Raw genomic sequence first — 20,166 nt, forward strand, 5'->3', positions numbered from 1 at the left:
TGCATTTATACATACTTGCAGGGCTGCCCTGAATTTCGACACTTTGGTAGCTGGTAAACGAAAACAACCCTCACTAGAGTCCAACTCGATCCCCAAAAACTCGAGGCAAGTCGTGGGACCCACAGTCTTACCCGGTGCCAATGGCACGCCAAATTGACCCATTAACACACAAAATTCAGCCAAGGCCTGGGCGCATTCGTGATTTCCGGCGGGCCCAAGGAACAGAAAGTCATCAAGGTAATGCATTACATTTCGGAAACCCGTCTTCTTGGTGAATACCCATTGCAGAAAAGTACTGAATTTCTCGAAATATGCACAGGATATAGAGCATCCCATCGGCATACACCTGTCCAAGTAATATGATCCCTGAAACATGAATCCCAGAAGACGCTGGTCGTCTGGGTGTACCGGGAGCAACCGGAACGCTGACTCGATATCTGATTTCGCCATCAACGTCCCGGGCCCCAGGCGATTCAAAATGGCCACTGCTTCATCAAATGATGCGTACCGCACCGAACATACCTCTGGATCAATTGCATCGTTCACTGAAAGACCATGTGGAGCTGACAGATTATGAATTAATCGAAACTCACCTGGGTCCTTCTTCGGGACCACCCCTAACGGAGAACAGACAAAATACGGTACCGGGGGTACACTAAACGGGCCGGCGACCCGACCCCGGTTAACCTCTTTCCGGATCTTATCTTGCACTACAGTTGTATGCTGCAAGACGGAAAGTTGATTTCTGCACGTCCCGACGCCCTGAAAGTCCCCTACCGGGATGCGGAAACCATATGAAAAACCGTTCCGCAGCACCCCAGCAGAAGTACGATCTGGGTATTCACTGAGCCAGGGAATCATCGCCAAGGTATCAATCGGGGTTGGTAAAGGCACCCCTCGGACTATATTAGACCTGTTTGGCGCCTCCTCTACCCCCATTCTCACCCGTTCTGGCTCTGCACGAGGACTCAGGATGGGACGACCCGCAATTACTACATTCGTGTTTGAACTTACAGGATCCCGGAGGCCTAGTACATTTACCTTTGTTGAAATTGAAGCAGAAACCCCTTTTCCCTGTATTGCCGGCAGGTCTCGAGTAATCGTCGGTACTCGTACCTGACCGAAAGGGGGTCCCTGCATTTTGGCGGGAGTATTCACCAACATTGCTCCCCACCAATGGCATTTTCAACATCCCTGACTCTTTCATTTTATCCCATGTCAAAGAATCATAACAGTCCCAAGTTAAACTTTTGTTATGCTCCTTTTCTTTCCTGAAAAGGTTGTCATAACAGAACCAATGGTTACCTTGATACGATGTCGAGTAACCCATAATTCGTGACTGATAAATTGGAAACTCAGGTAGCAACTCAGGCCTACGTTCCCCCAAAATCGATGTAAAAATACCCCAGGCATTGCCCCAGTTGCCAATATTCTCATTTACCTTAAAGGCGGCCATTTTTGCGCGCCAAACACTCGGATGCATTAGGTCCTTCTGACTCTTAACATGCTCCACTTCATAATGATCGACAAGCAAGGAGAAAATGTTCACGTATTCCCCCGCCCAAATCTTTTCCTTTATTGCCAAAGGAACATGTTGACCCAATTTCTCTCTACGAGAGGGTGCTGACTCATCCCTTGCGATCGGCAATGGCCGCTTACCTGCACCGGACGCTGCTTCCGTCACTTGTGGCTTGTCTATCACTGCCGCCGGTGCGGGCACCTTGGCTGCGTCTCTTTTTTCACGCAACTGTTTCATCAGCGCCCGTGCCTCGGCAGCCGTGGCGCCCTCACTACTATCGCCCAACCACGCTGCTAGCTGTGCCGCCAGCTCGGGGGGCATATCCTCGTTAGATGTCGGGGTGACGACGACGGGGATCGGATTCCCCTCCATCGGTACCGGGGTCGGCGCCTCGAGCGGGGCAGAGGGAACCGGGACGTCTCCCCCGGCCGGACCCCTTCTTGGCCTCTTGGGTTTCCCTCCAGCCGGTGGACGCCCCGATCCCTCCTCCCCGTCTCGCTCCGCCAGTCGCTTCTTTATCTCGGACATCTCCTTGACGAGGACCCGAACCATCTGATCAGTCGTCATTCTCTTCGCGCCTTTCTTGGGCATCTCTCCGACAAAGTATCTAGAAGACAAAAGAAAAGATCAAAACGCTCAAAATTGGCTCTTCGTTCTGTCCCGAGCTCACGTGTAGCGAGGAGGTGCAGCTTCAGAGCACAAGAACAAGAGGACGTCTTCCCGTCTTGCGTCCCTTTTTATCCGTCTTCAGGGCGGGCGAAAACCCGCCCCTGCCTGCCCCGAGGGCGTGGCTGGCTGCGTCAGTGTCTAGGCCAGCCCACTCTAGGGCGGGAAAAAGCGCGCCCCGGCTACGCCGCTTCGGGCATACCAGCCGAGACACGCCTCCCGCCCAAAAATGGCTTCCCGGGGGGATCGAGGCACTCCGCCATACGTTCGGGGGGACCGAGTGGTCGCCCCTTTCCATTCTCCTCAGTAACTGGCAACAAACTGTGTCTGACCCCAATGCAATAGATATTAGTTTAGTTCTTATAAAAACTTTGTATTCTGTTCTCCTGGTTACTTCCCTCCCCTTGGACCCCATGAAGAGCCACATTCTATATGTACATACATTAATTCTACTGTACCATAAGTAAATGTGGCCCGTTGTTGTAAAATATAAAAATCAGTAAATGTATTTAGCTAGAAGAAATATGAATACATGTGCAGTAAAATCGTTATGAAGAGAAAGTAATGAAAGGTTCAAGCCTGGTTGTTTGGTTGTAAGTTGTTTATCACGAACAACGATATGGATATTTCTCTTTCTAGGAGAAATGGCTGACAGTAAAACAAAATGTCTCAAACCTGCAAATAAGAACCCTTTAAAATCATCTGGTGACCATGTTAAGGAAAAAGAAGTTAAAAAAAACCCTTTGCAGACAAATCGTCACCATGAAGGAGCAATATTGGCAGAGATGGGCACTCTAGAAGAGACATTTAGGAAATTTGCCATTCATGGAGAGACAAGAGCGACTGGAAAGGAAATGCATGGAAAAAACTGGTCGAAGTTATGTAAAGACTGCCATGTGATAGATGGGAAAAACTTAACTATCACAGATGTTGACATCGTCTTCAGTAAAGTCAAGTAAGTTCAGTTGCGTACCTCTAAGAATAGTTTTTACCAAGACAAATAACTGCTGAATATTTCGCTAAAAATCGTATATGTGTTTTTCTTAGCCTCATTCATCAATAGTAGGAAAATGACCACATTAATATGTATATTAATGTTATTATAGAACAAATAAATGGACGGACTATCCATTCTACCTCTGTCACATATATATATATATATATATATATATATATTACCTACTGGCGGTCGCCAGTAGGTATATATAGTTAGGATTTTTTCCCTATGGGATTTCTGAAAATTCTATGCCTAATAACTTTTGCGTTTGTGGACGGAATTGGCTGAAATTTTCAGGAAAATGGCACATTTTGTTTCTGAGCAGCCCTTGAAAATTTGGGGGGGTTTTGTGGAGGGGGGGCCGAGAAAAAAGGGGGGTCCCAAAACGCCTTTTTCCCATGTTAATTTCCATAGGGCGGTTGGACTCACTTTTAGCCCGAACGGCTGAATGGATTTTCACGAAACTTGGCAAAATTGTAGGGACTGTTAGCCTGATGTGCCTTTGCTAGGTCTCAATATATGTGCTTCAGTGGATTTTGAGAAATTAACGTTTAAATCAAGATATATATCTGTAACAGCGCTCCGGGCAGCTATCCGGTTAGCGAACCTTTCGCGTAACGGAACTTTGCGATGAGAAGCTGATTGGCCCTCCGGTGTCTGTCAACATTCTAAACAGTCCGGAGCGGCCGCCATCTTGTCTCTCGGTAGGATCGAGAGACAAGAGGAGGCCAAAACAAAGGGGGAAATTACCATAAGGGGGCATAGTAGATCCTCGTTGACCCCCTAGGTTTTATGTGGAGGTTTTAAAAGGGCCTAGGAGGGTCCAAAAAAAAAAATTTTTTTTTGCGTGGTAAGCGCCAAGTTCGCGAACCGGATAGCTTTCTGGGCAGCGAACTTTATGGATAAAAGAATGAAAGACTTTTCTAATACTGTATGTTAATTGTTTGTTGTTTTTCTTGTTTTTTTTTGTTTTCTTTTTATTAAAGTGTTTTTTTTATTTTGATTCTTTTTCATAATTTATTAAACTTTCTAACATTTCAGTGTCTGAAATGTCATTATTTTCTTGAAATATTGTTTGCAATCTGTGAGGTTGCAAAATGTCCTCATTTGCAAGGAGGAGATCTACTGCTTGGACACATTGCAGCAGTTCATTATCCAAGCTTTCATCCATAAATTCCATGTCAATTGGTTCAATCAATTCCTGGCTGCTCTCTTCCAGGTCCATCTCAAAAGAAACTTGCTGCTCGCCTTCCATTTTGCCTGAAATTTGGATTAAAAAAATATATATTAGTAGAGATAGGGCACTGTTGGGATTAATTTTAGATAGGCAGTTTTTATCAGTGAATTTATCTTTTGGCAGTGTATAGTATGAGAGTGGAAATAGGACTATAAAAAAGTGTATGTGATTTAACCAAGACAAGCCTTACTCCATTGATAACTATAACAGAGAAGTCTATCTAAATACATTACTACTACAGAGGGATAGTGTATATCTAGCAGAAAAAGTCTACTATATTAAGTCATAGTGCACAATATATTAAATTATAACTTACCTTCACAAAGAAGTTGAAGTTTTTTGAAGCTATTGAAATAGGAGGTACAACAAGAAGTAGTAGTCAAAATGGCTGTGTTTCCTTCTCTCCCTTTATATATATACAGGTATATAACCAATTAAATGTCAGGTAATAAAAGTAGAAAATGAAAGTAACATTTTCATTGGTTGTCAATTCCAACACTTCAGATGTGTTTTGTGAAGTAATTTACCTCACGGTACTTGGAGAGGTCTACAGGCTAAATGGCTAAATGGAATTTCAATGAAATTTGTGAGAATGGAAGGGATTGTTATGTAGTATGAGCTAATCTATATTTGGTGAGAGTGTCTCTAGTCGTTTTTCTGTAAATTACTTTCCCGCCTTTTTTTAGGACCGCTTTCCGGGAAGCTGCCCGGTTAGCGAACCTTAAGCGTCACGGGAGTCCACCATTTTGTGTTTCGTTCGCATTAAGATACAAGATGGAGGGCAAATAATGTTTAGAATGGGTAGAAGGGGGCATGGTAGACTTATCTTGACCCCCTAGGTTTTCTGAGCGTGACTGAGGAGGCTTATATGTGCGGAAAAAAAAACTTTTTTTTAAAAAATTCCGCGAGGTTAGCTTTCGGTTAGCGAACCGGGTAGCGCTCCGGGGAGCGAATTTTGTGGAAAATTAGTGAAAAAAGTTAGAGAAAAATAATAATTGTGAGTGATCAGATGTAGGGTAGCTCTGAGAAGAGCTTTTGGGTTTATGGTACATTTAGGTACTTATAAGTAGGTACCAATGCACAGTCTTAAATTCAGAATGAAAATTCTGTTGCCCTCATCTGAGAAGTGAACTCCATCTCCTCTGTAGATATCTTGCATGTAGTAACGCAAGTTATTGTTGTACAGAGAGCCCATTCCATGGTCTCTCATGTAAGCTGAAACAGATTTGTTTACATGCTTCCTCGCTTTCTCAATTTGTGGACAAAATTGGTTGGACCACCTCCATTTCTGTCTTTGGCATATATTGGAATATACCAAGGCAGTTTGAGGAAAAAGTGCCATTAATTGCTCCAAGGTGTCCTTTAAAAGCATTTCCAGACCTACCCCTGTCAAAGTGCCCAAATCATTACCTCCACAGTGCACTATTAACAGGTCAGGTTTTGGCAAATGCATAAAGGTTTTCACCAATGGTATCAATTGGTGACATTTTAATCCTCTTTGGCCCAACCACTTAATTTCCACATCTTGTAAATTGAGGTTGTGTAAATTTCTGCTCTCAGCATACCTTTGAGCCCAGTGGATGTAACTATGTCCAACAATCCAGACGTTAAACATGGTGGAAGAAGGTTGTTCTGCAGTCAGATGAAGTGTGGTAATGAAAGGGCAGTTGAAACAGTAGGAGTTTCTAAAGAAAAAAAAATGTGGATTTACAATGCTAATGATTCATTAGCAGTGATTGGTGCATTTCCATTTCTGAAAACAGAAAGTTAGGGTGCATGGATGTGTTCTTTGAAACATGTAATTTGAATGGTCAAGGAAGAAACATTTAATGAAAGATTGCACTGGATACGCAGGTGCACTGAGAGTTCAGAGTTCAATTGAAACATTGTTGTGTGAATTTGCAAACATGAGAGGTCTTCCAGGAGGTGGTTGCTATGGAAACAAGGCAGACAGGGCAGAGGGGGGAAGGGTTTTGATTTGAAAAAAGTGAGGGAAGAGGTATGATTGGCTAATATGAGAGATATGTGAAAAGAATATCTGTATTTCTGTGCTTTCAATAGCTGCAGCCTTTGGAGTGCATCCTTTTTCTTCTGCTGAAGACAATTTGGTGTATTTCTGAGACTGTTTTCAAAACTCAGAAAATATTTGCTAAGGTGAGAAAAGATTTATTTAATTTAGATAGAGAATAGTATGATTTAAGGAGAAAATGATGAAGAAAGCTGTGTTTTTAAAATGTGGTTTTGTCTCTAGTGATATACTAATAGAATTAGTTTCATAGAGAAATTATAATTGCATATTTGGTGTAACATTCTGGCATGCAGTAACACAAGATATTGTAATACATGGAGGCCATTTCATGGTCTGTTATGTAAGCTGAAACAGATATGTTGCTTTTAAAAACGATTTAAGAAATCAATTACATTTCTGGATATGTACTGCTAGAGCTTCATAGGTTGTTTTGGGCCATATTTATAAGGTATTTGAGTGTCTAAGATGTTATGTTCGCCTTTTAAAATGTAAAGTGTTCCTCATGGGGCAAGTGTCTTGTAAATACGCTCCCACTTGTGCTTGGCAAATTTAGATTTTCATTATGGGAATTACCTAGCCATGTTAATAGTGTCCCAAAAATGGTGCTAGGGCATTCCAGAAAACACTTTCATGTGTCTCAAGGACATTTTTAGTCATTTCTTCATGAATGCAGGTATACAATTGATTTATATGCTGTGTTTAAAAACGAATTTTGAAATGAATTAAATTTCAGGATATGTACTGTTAGAGCTTCATAGGTTGTTTGGGGTCATATTTAGAAGGCATTTTAGTGTCTTTGAAGTTATTTTTCCCTTTTTAAATGGAAAGCGTTCCTCATGGGGCCCTGAGCAGTTCTTAGCCATGTTATTTAATAGGAAGTGGATAACATGGCTAAGAGCATTTGCTGGAAAATGCATGAATATCGCTGATTTTTCTGCTATATTCATGCATTGTGGCCGTTTTTTTTCACATTGCTTCATAGGTTGTTTGGGTTCATATTTAGAAGGCATTTTAGTGTCTTTGATGTTATTTTTCCCTTTTTAAATGGAAAGCGTTCCTCATGGGGCCCTGAGCAGTTCTTAGCCATGTTATTTAATTGGAAGTGGATAACATGGCTAAGAGCATTTGCTGGAAAATGCATGAATATCGCTGATTTTTCTGCTATATTCATGCATTGCGGCAGTTTTTTCCACATTGCTTCATAGGTTGTTTGGGTTCATATTTAGAAGGCATTTTAGTGTCTTTGATGTTATTTTTCCCTTTTTAAATGGAAAGCGTTCCTCATTGGGCCCTGAGCAGTTCTTAGCCATGTTATTTAATTGGAAGTGGATAACATGGCTAAGAGCATTTGCTGGAAAATGCATGAATATCGCTGATTTTTCTGCTATATTCATGCATTGCGGCAGTTTTTTCCACATTGCTTCATAGGTTGTTTGGGTTCATATTTAGAAGGCATTTTAGTGTCTTTGATGTTATTTTTCCCTTTTTAAATGGAAAGCGTTCCTCATGGTGCCCTGAGCAGTTCTTAGCCATGTTATTTAATAGGAAGTGGATAACATGGCTAAGAGCATTTGTTGGAAAATGCATGAATATCGCTGATTTTTCTGCGATATTCATGCATTGCAGGCCGTTTTTTATCACATTTGCAAGCACTTCTTAGCCATGTTATCCAATGGGAGGTGGATAACATGGCTAAGAGCATTTGCTTCAAAGGTTGTTTGGGGTTATATACCATTTTTGGGAAATTATTAACATGCCTATCTAACTCCCATAATCAAAATCTAAATTTGCCAACCGTAGGTGGGAGCGTATTTACAATAAATTTGCACCATGAAGAATGTAAAATAGCATACTAGATACTCAAATAACTTATAAATATGACCCAAAACATCTTATGAAGCACTAGTAGTGCATATTTCCAGAAATGTATTGGTTTTCATTTAATGATTTACTTCATTGGTAGGCCTTCACATGTTTTTTTACCTTGGTTTTTTTTCAGTGAAAATCTTATCTGCAACCATGTGTTGGCCTCACCTCAAATAAACAAAACAGGTGATGGACTGAATGTGGATCAATGACACACATTCACCCCAGTCCAAAGATCTGGGCCTAAACAAACCTTTAGATAGGCTACATCTTATCGTCATCCTGAATTAATGATTTAAAATATTAGGGAGTGATTTATGAGTGTTGTATGCCTGTTTTGTACCATTGAGTGTCATTTTTGTGATGCAGTGCTGGTGGAAAATATTTGCTATGTTAAATAATTAGTACGGCATTAAGTTTTAGATGACTGTTATTTATTTACTGTTTGGTAATAGTGGTTAATAACATTTTATATTATATTTTTTCACAGATTCAACTGCAGATTCTTTCATAGTTTGGAAAATGCCTTCCAGAAGTCGAATACGAAAGGCTAGAAAACGTCAAAGACAGCAGGATGATGTTTTATTGCAGCAGTCCTCTTCCCCAAATACTTGTCAAAACACCAAGAAAGGTCCGGGTAAGAGCACGAAATCATTCTTAAGAAATATTTGTAGTAAAAAAAATTTTGCTCAAAAAAATGTGTCTGTTCACAAAAAGAAAAGTAATTTAAATGGAAAGGAGAGACCCATCACAAATGTTACTGGTAGAGGAAGAGATAACTCTGTGCATGATAGTAGAAGGAAACAACAGTTTAGGGACATTCGACAACGAATGTTCCGTAATAGGATATTAGTTAATTTATTGAAAAATATTAAAAAGAAAGGCCAACAGAAAGCGGCATTTTATAGGAAGAAGAAAAATGTAGAGAAAATTATTGATCATGCTTTTGAAATCAAGCGAAAGTTGTTTATTTTGGTAATCAATAGAATTAGGAAACTAAGCAAGGTAATTTCTGATTTCAAAACAAAAAGTAGATGGAAGAGAGTAGTAAATCGTACTAACTTTTGTGAAGTTTTTTCTGGAGAATGGATGCATAGTTCAAGTTCTGAGGCATTTTTTAATGAGGAGACTTATTTTCAGGATAATGATTTGGTGCATGCAGTTGACATAAGTGGTCGAGCTTATGAAGTGAAGGATGGTTGTCCAGTTGAAAAAGAACAACTTGTGACAACAGAGACAGAAGAGGCGCTAAGTGATGAGGTTTTAGGAAGACGTCCTAAGGGTCCTGTGTACATTTGGAAGTGTAGTTCTATTTGCAGTGTGCGACAGGTTTCCATCAATTTGCTTTGTGATTTTATACGGACATTTAATAAGAAAAGTTTGAAGCAGAAAATGAAGTTGTTGCAAGATTTAGATCCTTGCAGAGTGAGACAAATGACAGGTTTGCGTGGTCATTCACTGGCTTGTCTTTCCAGGAGAGTATGCCAGAGTGTTTTTCATCATTTCAGGATGCTAGCAGTGCATCATAATAAAGTGAGAAAATTAGTGAGAATGTTGTATTATGCTAAGAGTCCAGCAATTATGCTTAAACAGTTATGTGCTGCTCTTTTGCATGGTTCTGAAATAGATGTGAAGAATCTTTGTGAAGAAATTGAGTTTTGTTACTTTGGTAGTAAAGATGAGAATGTTCAAATTGACCCTGAAGTAGAGGGTAATGTGGAAGATAATGTACAGGTTTCCAGTACAGATAATTTTCAGAAGGAAATTGCCACGTTTCAGATGAAATCAAGTGAGAGGCCTAATTTCACTTGTGTATGTTGTCGACGCACTTATTATAAGAATCAGACTAAGGTAGTGGATTTATATGCAAAAAGTGAAAGGGAAAATAATAGTGAATGGAAGGATTTAGCCACATACTTGATGGTAGAAAATTATTTTGATTTGGGATCGGATCAACGTGTGTGTACTTATTGTTGTAATAAATTAAACCAAAACCAGATGCCTGCTAGGGCAGTTCATAATAATCTGGAATTGGTTGAGATTCCTTCTGAATTGAAGGATTTAAATACTTATGAATCTATTTTGATTCAAAGTATCCATCCCTTTCAGGCTATTGTAAGAATGGAGCCAAAGACAGGGAAGTTGCCTCCAGCAGATTTACAGAGAGGATTAAAGGGAAGAGTTGTTTATTTGCCTCTAGATTTGAACAAAAACATTAACACAATTGGAATAGAAAAAGTGGAAGAGGAACCTCTGGTTATCTTGGTTAATGGGGTTCCGACAAAGAATAAGAAAATATGGCAAGATTTAGTGGATGTTAGGAAAGTCAAAAAGGCAACAGTGTATTTGAAGAAAAATAATAAGTACTATAAGAATGTATATGTTGCAGAAGAGGAAGTAAGTGATGAAGAGGATAGCGATTTGTGTGCTGGCCAAATTGAGAAAGTAGAGGCCTCTAAAAGTGAAGAAATATATGAACATTATAGTGTTCATCCTTTGCATTCCAAGGAAGTCATGGGGAATGCTATTGAGTTGTTTCAAATGAAACAAACCAAAGGGAGTCCCATTAGTGTTTGGGAGGAAAGTTTGGAAGCTCGGTGTTTCCCACAGCTATTTCCCACAGGTCAAGGAGGAAGATATGATGAGCGACCTCGTGAAATTCCTGCGTCTGAATACCGGACTTTACGATTGTATGCAGAAGATCCTAGGTTTCGGCAATGCATTCCCTATTTGTTTCATCTCCTGTTTGAAAGCGATCTGTCTGGACTGTCATATGCAGTGAACCACATCTTAAAAAGTGGTATACAGATGCGAAACATCTCGGCAAGTGACTTTATGCATAAAGTCAATGTCCAAGACAGTATTTTGGATTCTCACTTAATTAATCTCATGGCGTGTCAGCGTGGTACTAATGAGTACTGGTACCGTCGTCATGGTGATTTAAAATGTATGCTGAGGAACTTAGGAACTCCGACATGGTTCCTCACTCTGAGCTGTGCCGAGTATGGCTGGGATGACTTACTTGAATTTCTACGAGAGGCAAATGGAAATATTGAAAACATTGAATTCAAGACACCTGGAGAACTGTGTTCTTTGGATCCTGTGAATGTATGCAGGTACTTCAATCATAGATTTGAAGCTATGATGTCTTTCATCACAAATAAAAAGAATCCACCTCTTGGAGAGGTGTTGGATTTCTTCTGGAGAAAGGAGTATCAAGCAAGAGGTGCCCCTCATATACATATGTTGCTGTGGATCAAGGATGCACCTAAATTTGGAACAGATCCGGATGACTTAGTGATGAATTTCATCGAACAGTATTCTACGTGTGCTGTTCCAAACGCAACGGAGAAGAAAAGTCTAAGAGAACAAGTTCTACGTTTCCAAAGCCATCGTTGTGGAAAGTACTGTCGTCGTAAATTCAGAAACAAGGACAAGTTCTACACCAAATGTCGTTTCAACTTTCCACGACCGGTGATTTCTAAAGGAAGAGTGAACAGTTTGATGTCTTCGCTGCGACATAATGTGACGAGGAAATCACCCAAGAATACATACAATTTGAAAAGGAACGAAGAGTCCAAGTACATCAATGACTACAACCCAGTGATTTTGTCCATGTGGAATGCCAACATGGATATACAGTTTGTGGCTGACAACTGTATGGCTGTGGCTCGGTATGTGACATCTTACATCACCAAAAAAGAAAAGACCGAACTGAAGGATATGTGGGAAGACATTTCCCATGAAAAGAGCCTCAGCAAGAAGTTGTACAGTTTCAGTCTGAAGATGTTGTCGCATCGAGAAATCGGAGCTTACGAATGTTCTGATCGATTGTCTTCAGCAAGTCTCTATGCCAAATCCAGGAGTCTCGTTTGGGCGAGTCTTGGTCTTGCTGCAACGCGAAATCGAGTTCTAAAACCTGTTCGGGAAATTGAGTATTTGGCAGAAAAGGAACCAAACAGTACCGACATTTTGAAGACCAACATGTTGGATACATATTATCCAAATCGAAGCAGTCACCTTGAGAATGTTTGTCTATATGAGGTTCTCCAAAATTATATATTCAAGAGGAACATCAAAGAAGATATTGAGAAAGGAGTGTATGCTGTAATTGGAAGTGAGGGATGCCTGGTCAAGCAAAGAAAATGCCAATTAGTAAACCATCGAAAATTAAGTGGCGAATCTCCAGAAAAAAAGGAGTTTTTCTATTTAGCACTTTTGCAACTTTTCAAGCCTTGGCGTGCAGAAGAGGAACTGCTTGGAGATTTCCTCTGTTACGAAGACTCTTTCAATGCAGCCAAGGAGTCCATAGAATGTCCTGCTTTTTCTAAATATCAAGAAATGCTAACTTTGGAAATTGAGCAGGAAGCAACGATTGCAGCCGAGATTGCCAGAGACAGTTCTCAGGACAGTCAGAGTTCTGTTTCATTGAGTCAAGATCCACTTGGAGGACCTATTATCGAAAATGAAGCTGCCACTGCTATGAATGAAGTAGAAAGAGCCATGGCACATGCTCAGGAGGATTCAGTTAACTTACAAGACTTGGAAAAACAACTCAACGTTGAGCAGAGGAAAATATATGATGAAGTTACCAAGGAAATTGAGCACGGATTAAGTCATGAGAAGAAAGAGTGCTCGTGTACGTCGTTGAAGCCTGTCCGACTGTACGTGAGTGGAGAAGCGGGAACTGGAAAAAGTTTCCTCATTAAAGCAATCTCTTGTTATTTGCAGGAAAGGACTGAGTCATCGCTGTCTTGTGTTGTCACCGCTCCTACTGGACTGGCAGCACATAATATTAAAGGTATTACTTTGCATCGTCTATTGATGCTGCCGGTGGAGCATGACAACAAATTACAATACAACAAGTTATCTGGAGATGCTTGCTGTGAAGTTTCAAGAGTTTTGAGGAAAATGAAACTACTTATCATTGACGAAGTAAGCATGGTTTCCAATGTCATGCTTGCCTTTGTGCATTTGAGAATGCAAGAAGTACTTAAAACTGAATATGATGTCTTATTTGGTGGGAAACACATTATTGTTTTCGGAGATCTTCTACAGCTGACACCAGTAAAAGGTCAACCTGTGTTCAAAATACTCACGCATGAAGATACCAGGAAGTGCCTAGGGAGCATTGGCAACGTCAATATATGGTTAAACTTCAATTATGCAGAACTGCATCAAAATATGCGTCAGGCAAAGGATGAAGATTACAAGAATATTCTACAAGATATTAGAATTGGAAAAGTGACCGAGCATGGGAAAGAAGCTTTAAATGCACGGTTACTGTCAAATTTGTATCCCAAACAAGAGATTGTGCCTGAGAATATTTTTCAGAAAATTACTGAGAAGAAATCCGGGATATGTCTCATGCCAACTCTTGCAGAATGTGCCATCTTCAACAACAAAATGTTGAATTTAGAAAAGCAAGACATTGTGAAACTGGAAGCTATCGACAAATTAGAGCATATGGGATCAACAATTATTTTGTCAGATAATTTGAAATCAAAATTGGATTCATTAGAGAAGACTATATCTAAGACAGCGGGTTTTGAAAAGACTCTGAATGTGTGTTTAAATTGCCGAATCATTTTGAGACGGAATTTACATGTAGAAAGAGGTCTGGTAAATGGATCAATGGGTAATGTTGTTGATTTTGAGAAATACAGAAATAGAGATGGAATAGAATTTTTAAGAATTAAATTTGATGGCATTGAGGAAGTACAGCAAATTGGTCGTTGTTCTGCTAGGTTTTTGCTTGTTAAAGATTTATATGTTCGCCGTAAACAGTTTCCTGTTTGCTTGGCATATGCGGTGACAATCCATAAATCGCAAGGTTTAAGTGTAGACTGTGCATTGGTGAATATTGGCAGTTCTGTGTTCAAGGAGGGTATGGCATATGTGGCATTGTCACGAGTTAGAACTTTATCGGGATTGTACTTGATTGACTGTGATGTCACAAACATTTGTGCGGATCTAGATTGTGTTAAGGAATACAATAGGTTAAGAAGAGAGTATGCGCCACATTTGCCTCAATATCCTTTGTTTGAGAAACGTGTGGTAGGCCGGAAACGTAGAAATAGCAGTAATAGTAGGGAGGTTGTTGCAAAAAGACTAAAAGTCAATGAACCGAAAGTTGTTAGCAGAAAGAAAGTGGATACTGTTGAAGAGATTGTTGGTTTTCAATTTGAAAACAGTTCTGGTGTCAACTGCTATGCAAATGTAGTTGTTAATGTTCTCTTTTCACTAGAGAGTTTAAAAGAACAGATTGTGTTCAATTCAGAACAAAGTTTATGCTGCTTGTTGAATTCTGTGTTAGAGAAATGTAGCACTGATCGAACAAAAGTAGAAAGTGTGTCTGAAGTTCGTTATCTGTTAGATGAATGTTCAGGTCAAACAGACTTCTCTGAAAATAATCAGCAAGATTGTCAGGAGTTTTTAATGTATATGCTTGATATATTGCAAGATGAGGGTGTAGATGTAGATCACCTGTTTGGGCTTTCTTATCAATGGCAGCATGACTGCGAGAACTGTATGGTATCAAGTACTACTAGTGTAGACTCAGAAAGATTTATATATTTAACTTTGCCAGACAGTAAATCAGTGTCCTTTAATAAGCTAGTAAATGCAGCGGATCACAACATGGAGTGTAGCCAATGTAAATGTGATATGATGTCAACATTATTTATACGTAGATATGGCCAGTATGTCATTTTAATGATGCAACGATGTAGGCCTGATGGATCAAAATTGTCAACTTTAATAAAAAATTTTGTGGCTTCTCAGCTGTCAATATCAGGGAGGACTTTTGTTACTGTAGCAATTATCTATCACGATGGTCCATCAACAACATCAGGACATTATACAGCTTACTTAAAGTCTGGAAACGGCTGGTCATTCTGTAATGATTCTGTTGTAACTTTCAAAAAAAAATTGCCGTTTGACCTTAAAAATTCTTACCTGGTGTTTTTAAAACCAAAATTTTAAGTAGAGGGAATGTAAGTCTGCAATGCTGTCTCGATTAAAAATCCAACTATATAAACCTGATGCAAGTAAGTCTGCTTCATAGTAAGCAGTTTCAGTGTCATAGGAAAAGGAGAACATGAGTGACAAAGAAGAGTAAGATATTAGTAGTCCAGGATTGTGAAAATAATCTCAAATATTTTATTTTTGAAAGTTGCGAAAATAGAAAATGTCGGGATTTGATTGAAGAATTACAAGATTTGCGAATCGCGGCAACATGATTTGGCCTAGTGGAAACATGTGATATAATGAGAGAAGTTTTTTTTCTATGTAACATATTTCACGTATCGATGGAGGTTTTCTTTCAGAAAGTGGCGGGCTGAAAATATTTAAAGCACAACAGAGTGGATGCTGTTTATAGGAGATCGTTTGACGTCATTGAAAGTAAGTTAATTTTAAGAAGTTTTGAAATCAGATTTCTTAGGTTGTATGGGTTTTTTAAACACAGTCATTTTGATTGTGTTTTTTTTTCCCCGCTGTTACATGATGAATACCTTCAAGTCACTGATTTAAGTGAAATTTGATACATTCTGAGAACAGCAAAAATAAACCATTTAACATGTATAATTAATGTTATGCTTTTTGTCCTTATGATATACATTTAGAAATGTGTGGTACATATGGGTAAGCTGAGTTCTGTAAATATCAATTTTAATGCTTAGAGTGCTGTACTTCTGGGTAGTGTTTTTTTTTTTTTAAAAAAAAGAGGCCTCACCTCAAAGAAAGCTCTTGAAAGCACACATCTTATTTGCATCCTAAAACAATCATTTACAATGTTAGACACAATTTTATTATGGCTTTACATCTTTTTTGTGCTGCTATTGCATCACTATTGTGAGACATTAGCAGTGCAAGAAAAACATCATGTTCCAAAATAGGCCTCAGTTCAGCAATATCAAGATACAGTTTCTTTCGAATATATATCTTTAGGATTGTGTAGGGGACGTAGAGAAGCAGAGACTTCTGTAAATGTCAAAGTTGTTGAAAAACTGTTTGTTTTTGAACCTTTTCCCTTGTCTTTTCTAATTTTTAAATACATGTTTTAATATTTTTTGAAATGTTTGTTCTTTGTTTTACAGATTGAAAGTATGAAAAAATATTTAAAAAAGGTAACAAGAATTATAAGGTAAATGTTTTCCACTCTTTTTACCCGCAATGCACTGCTGATGATGTCATTGACACTATCTCTCATTTACTCTCTCTAGCTGTCTTTCTTTTTACATTATTCTCTGATTACTTCCCTTATACTAACTCTTCTTTTTTTTAAAAAAATATTTTTTTAGTTCGCTTAAAGTTCGCGAACCGGTCAGCGAACTTGAAGCGAACCAAAAGAAATAGAGCTTGCCAGAGTGATAAACATTCTAGCAATTTTGTTTGAAAGGGGAGGTAGTTCTGAAAAGAACTGTTTTTTTTTGTTTTTGTTGTTTTATATTTTTTTTTTATTTTTTGAACATTTTTTGATTTTTTTGTATTTTTAGAACTGTTTTATGTTTTTTTGTGTTTTTTATGGAGGGGAGACAACAAAAAACAGGCTTTCAAAACGGCTCAACTGGAGCAAAAAAAAGAAAATTACTTTTTGGGTGCATTAGGGCATTTATGATTTTCATATGCAATGTTCATGAGGTTGACACTCATGTTGCCATATGACAGCATAGCACCACAGTAAATACAAGATAACTTCATGTGCTGGAAGTTAGGTTGGATGTTTGGCACAGTCTCTTGTGCCTCTCTTCCCGTCAAAGACAATGTGGATGTAGATCTTGCCACAGGAGTTGCCGTCGGATTGTCTTCAAGATCCCTTAACTCAGCCCGGCTGTAGTTCAAGGGATGCCACCTGCTCATGTGACGATGCATTGTATAGTTCCCCATACTGTACTTCTTTTCTGTGCCTCTCGACAATCTGTAGTCACAGATGAGGCAGGTGGCATATTTTGCATTCACTTTCTTTGTTCCAGGAGGGATGGTGAAAAACTGCCAGATGAAACTGGTTTTTCGTTTAGAAACCCGGGGCAACTCATCAACAAATTGTTGTTCCTCTCTCTCCTCTTCTTCTTCTTCCTCATCTTCCTCCTCTCTGTTAGTCATAATTTGACTAGGTGGTCCTCTCTTCTTATGAGGAGGTGGAGGTGGTGGTGGGGGTGCACCAGCTGCAGCAAGAATGGAAGCCATTGTGGATCTTCAGATAAATGGTCTTTCTCTCACCAAGATGAAAGTCAGAGTGAGGAAATAAGGAGGGGTTTACATGATTTGGGGAAAACAAAAGTTCTGAGCCAATGAAAAGTGTTATTTTTAGGTCACATGACCTAGTCATACAACATTTGGAAACCAAAAGTGAAATGAACCAATGAGAAGTTTGATAAACAAGTCACATGACCTGTTCCGCTTACGTTACGCGGCGCGCGCCGCGTCCCAGATCGCTTCCGGTTCGCTGTCCGGAGCACTTCCGGGAGCGCTAACGCGACGCGTCATTAGACGCATTACGCGATAACGTGATACGTCGCGCTTCCGCGGCGCGTCACTGTTCCGCTAACGTAACGTTGACCGGTTCGCGTACTAGATCGCGGCATCAAGATGAGCTAACGGAAAGCTTCCCGGTTCGCGAACTAGAAGCGAAGAAAAAAATATTTAAAAAAAATTATCAATAAATATCTATATATATTTTGGGATTTAAAGAATAATACATTTTACAGCTACAGATGTTAGCTTTTAAAAAACCAATGAAATTCACTGAAAAAACCATAGGTTATAGACCATATATAGTTAGAAATTTGCATTTAAAAAACCATTGAAATTCAATGAAAAAACCATAGGTTATAGACCATATATAGTTAGGAATTCGCATTTACAAAACCTTATTTTACTCGCACAAAACCATTGAAATTCCATATATAGTTAGTTGCACTAACTATATATCGCGCACCCGCAATCCACTGCTGATGATGTCACATATTACATCATTCATGACATGGTCAGTGACATCACTGATGACATCACTGATGACATCTCAAATGACATCACTGATGACATCACTGATGACATCACTGATGACATCTCATTTGACATTACTGATCACATCACTGATGATATCATTCATGTGATAATACGATGAACCTCTTCAGACTCTAATATAACCTTAGATACAATCAGTGTAAACAGACACTCACAGACTGTCACTCATCCATGGAGTTACTCACACACCTAGTCAGTCATGCAAAGAATCAATCACACCTCCATTTCCTCAACTATACAGTTATACAAACTTTACTTATTCAAACATATACTAACACATATTTACTCTCTTATACAATCCCTGATACAAGTTCACAATGATCCATACAGCCACTCACACATTCACTGGCTCTTATGCACAGTTATTTATATATGTCAACTCTCACATGTACTGTGTTTTACATATGTACTTACTTTGACATGTAGCAATGAGATATCCATTCACTCACCAATACACTCATGCACACAGTCAACCGCCCATACAGCTGTTTCCACATGCACTTTTGAAACCATACATCTAGTGAATCAACTGCTCACACATCTATGCACAGAGTCATACACCTCCCAGCCACCCACACACACACTCAGTCTCCCATACAAATACTTGGGCAACCAATCAATAACCCATATAGTTACTCATATAGCTACTTATCAACACATGCAACAGTTTACAGAACAGCAGACATAATGATGCACAAATTAAGACAGTTTAGTCACTAACCCATGCACTCAGTGAGACACATTTAATCACTCACTCATACAGTCAGTCATGCACCTACTAAATCCTTCATCCAGACACTTATACATCCACTCATTCTTCAATATGTAAGACATATTTTAACTTTACAGAAACATACAGTCACTGGATGTTGTCATCAGTGATGTCATCAGTGATAAAATGTTCCATTTTCCTGAAAATTTCAGCCAATTCCGTCCACAAACGCCAAAGTTATTAGACATAGAATTTTCAAAAATCCCATAGAGAAAAAATCCTAACTATATATACCTACTGGCGACCGCCAGTAGGTAATATATATATATATATGATATATATATATATATATATACATATATATATATATATATATATATATATATATATATATATATATATATATATATATATATATATATATATATATATATATATATATATATTCAATGAAAAAACCATAGGTTATACTCCATATATAGTTAGGAATTAGCATTTACAAAACCTTATTTTACTCGCATAAAACCATTGAAATTCCATATATAGTTAGATGCGCTAACTATATATCGCGCACCCGCAATCCACTGCTGATGATGTCACATATTACATCATTCATGACATGGTCAGTGACATCACTGATGACATCACTGATGACAACATCCAGTGACTGTATGTTTCTGTAAAGTTAAAATATGTCTTACATATTGAAGAATGAGTGGATGTATAAGTGTCTGGATGAAGGATTTAGTAGGTGCATGAGTGACTGTATGAGTGAGTGATTAAATGTGTCTCACTGAGTGCATGGGTTAGTGACTAAACTGTCTTAATTTGTGCATCATTATGTCTGTTGTTCTGTAAACTGTTGCATGTGTTGATAAGTAGCTATATGAGTAACTATATGGGTTATTGATTGGTTGCCCAAGTATTTGTATGGGAGACTGAGTGTGTGTGTGGGTGGCTGGGAGGTGTATGACTCTGTGCATAGATGTGTGAGCAGTTGATTCACTAGATGTATGATTTCAAAAGTGCATGTGGAAACAGCTGTATGGGCGGTTGACTGTGTGCATGAGTGTATTGGTGAGTGAATGGATATCTCAGTGCTACATGTCAC

The 20,166-nt window shown here is 39.0% G+C and overlaps 1 protein-coding gene across 1 annotated transcript in view; it reads left to right on the top strand.

The window, feature by feature from the left end:
• Window positions 1-2,829: 2,829 nt before the first annotated feature.
• TPPP (tubulin polymerization promoting protein) overlaps window positions 2,830-20,166 on the top strand; it is a 284,414-nt gene continuing 267,077 nt past the window's right edge. Inside the window, exon 1 of the mRNA XM_086965307.1 lies at window positions 2,830-3,140. Coding sequence (XP_086821433.1) covers window positions 2,830-3,140 — 311 coding nt within the window. The remainder of the gene's footprint in view (window positions 3,141-20,166) is intronic.

The sequence above is a fragment of the Lissotriton vulgaris genome, chromosome 4_1 (genome assembly GCF_964263255.1).
Source record: "Lissotriton vulgaris chromosome 4_1, aLisVul1.2, whole genome shotgun sequence".
NCBI classification, from domain to species: Eukaryota; Metazoa; Chordata; class Amphibia; order Caudata; family Salamandridae; genus Lissotriton; species Lissotriton vulgaris.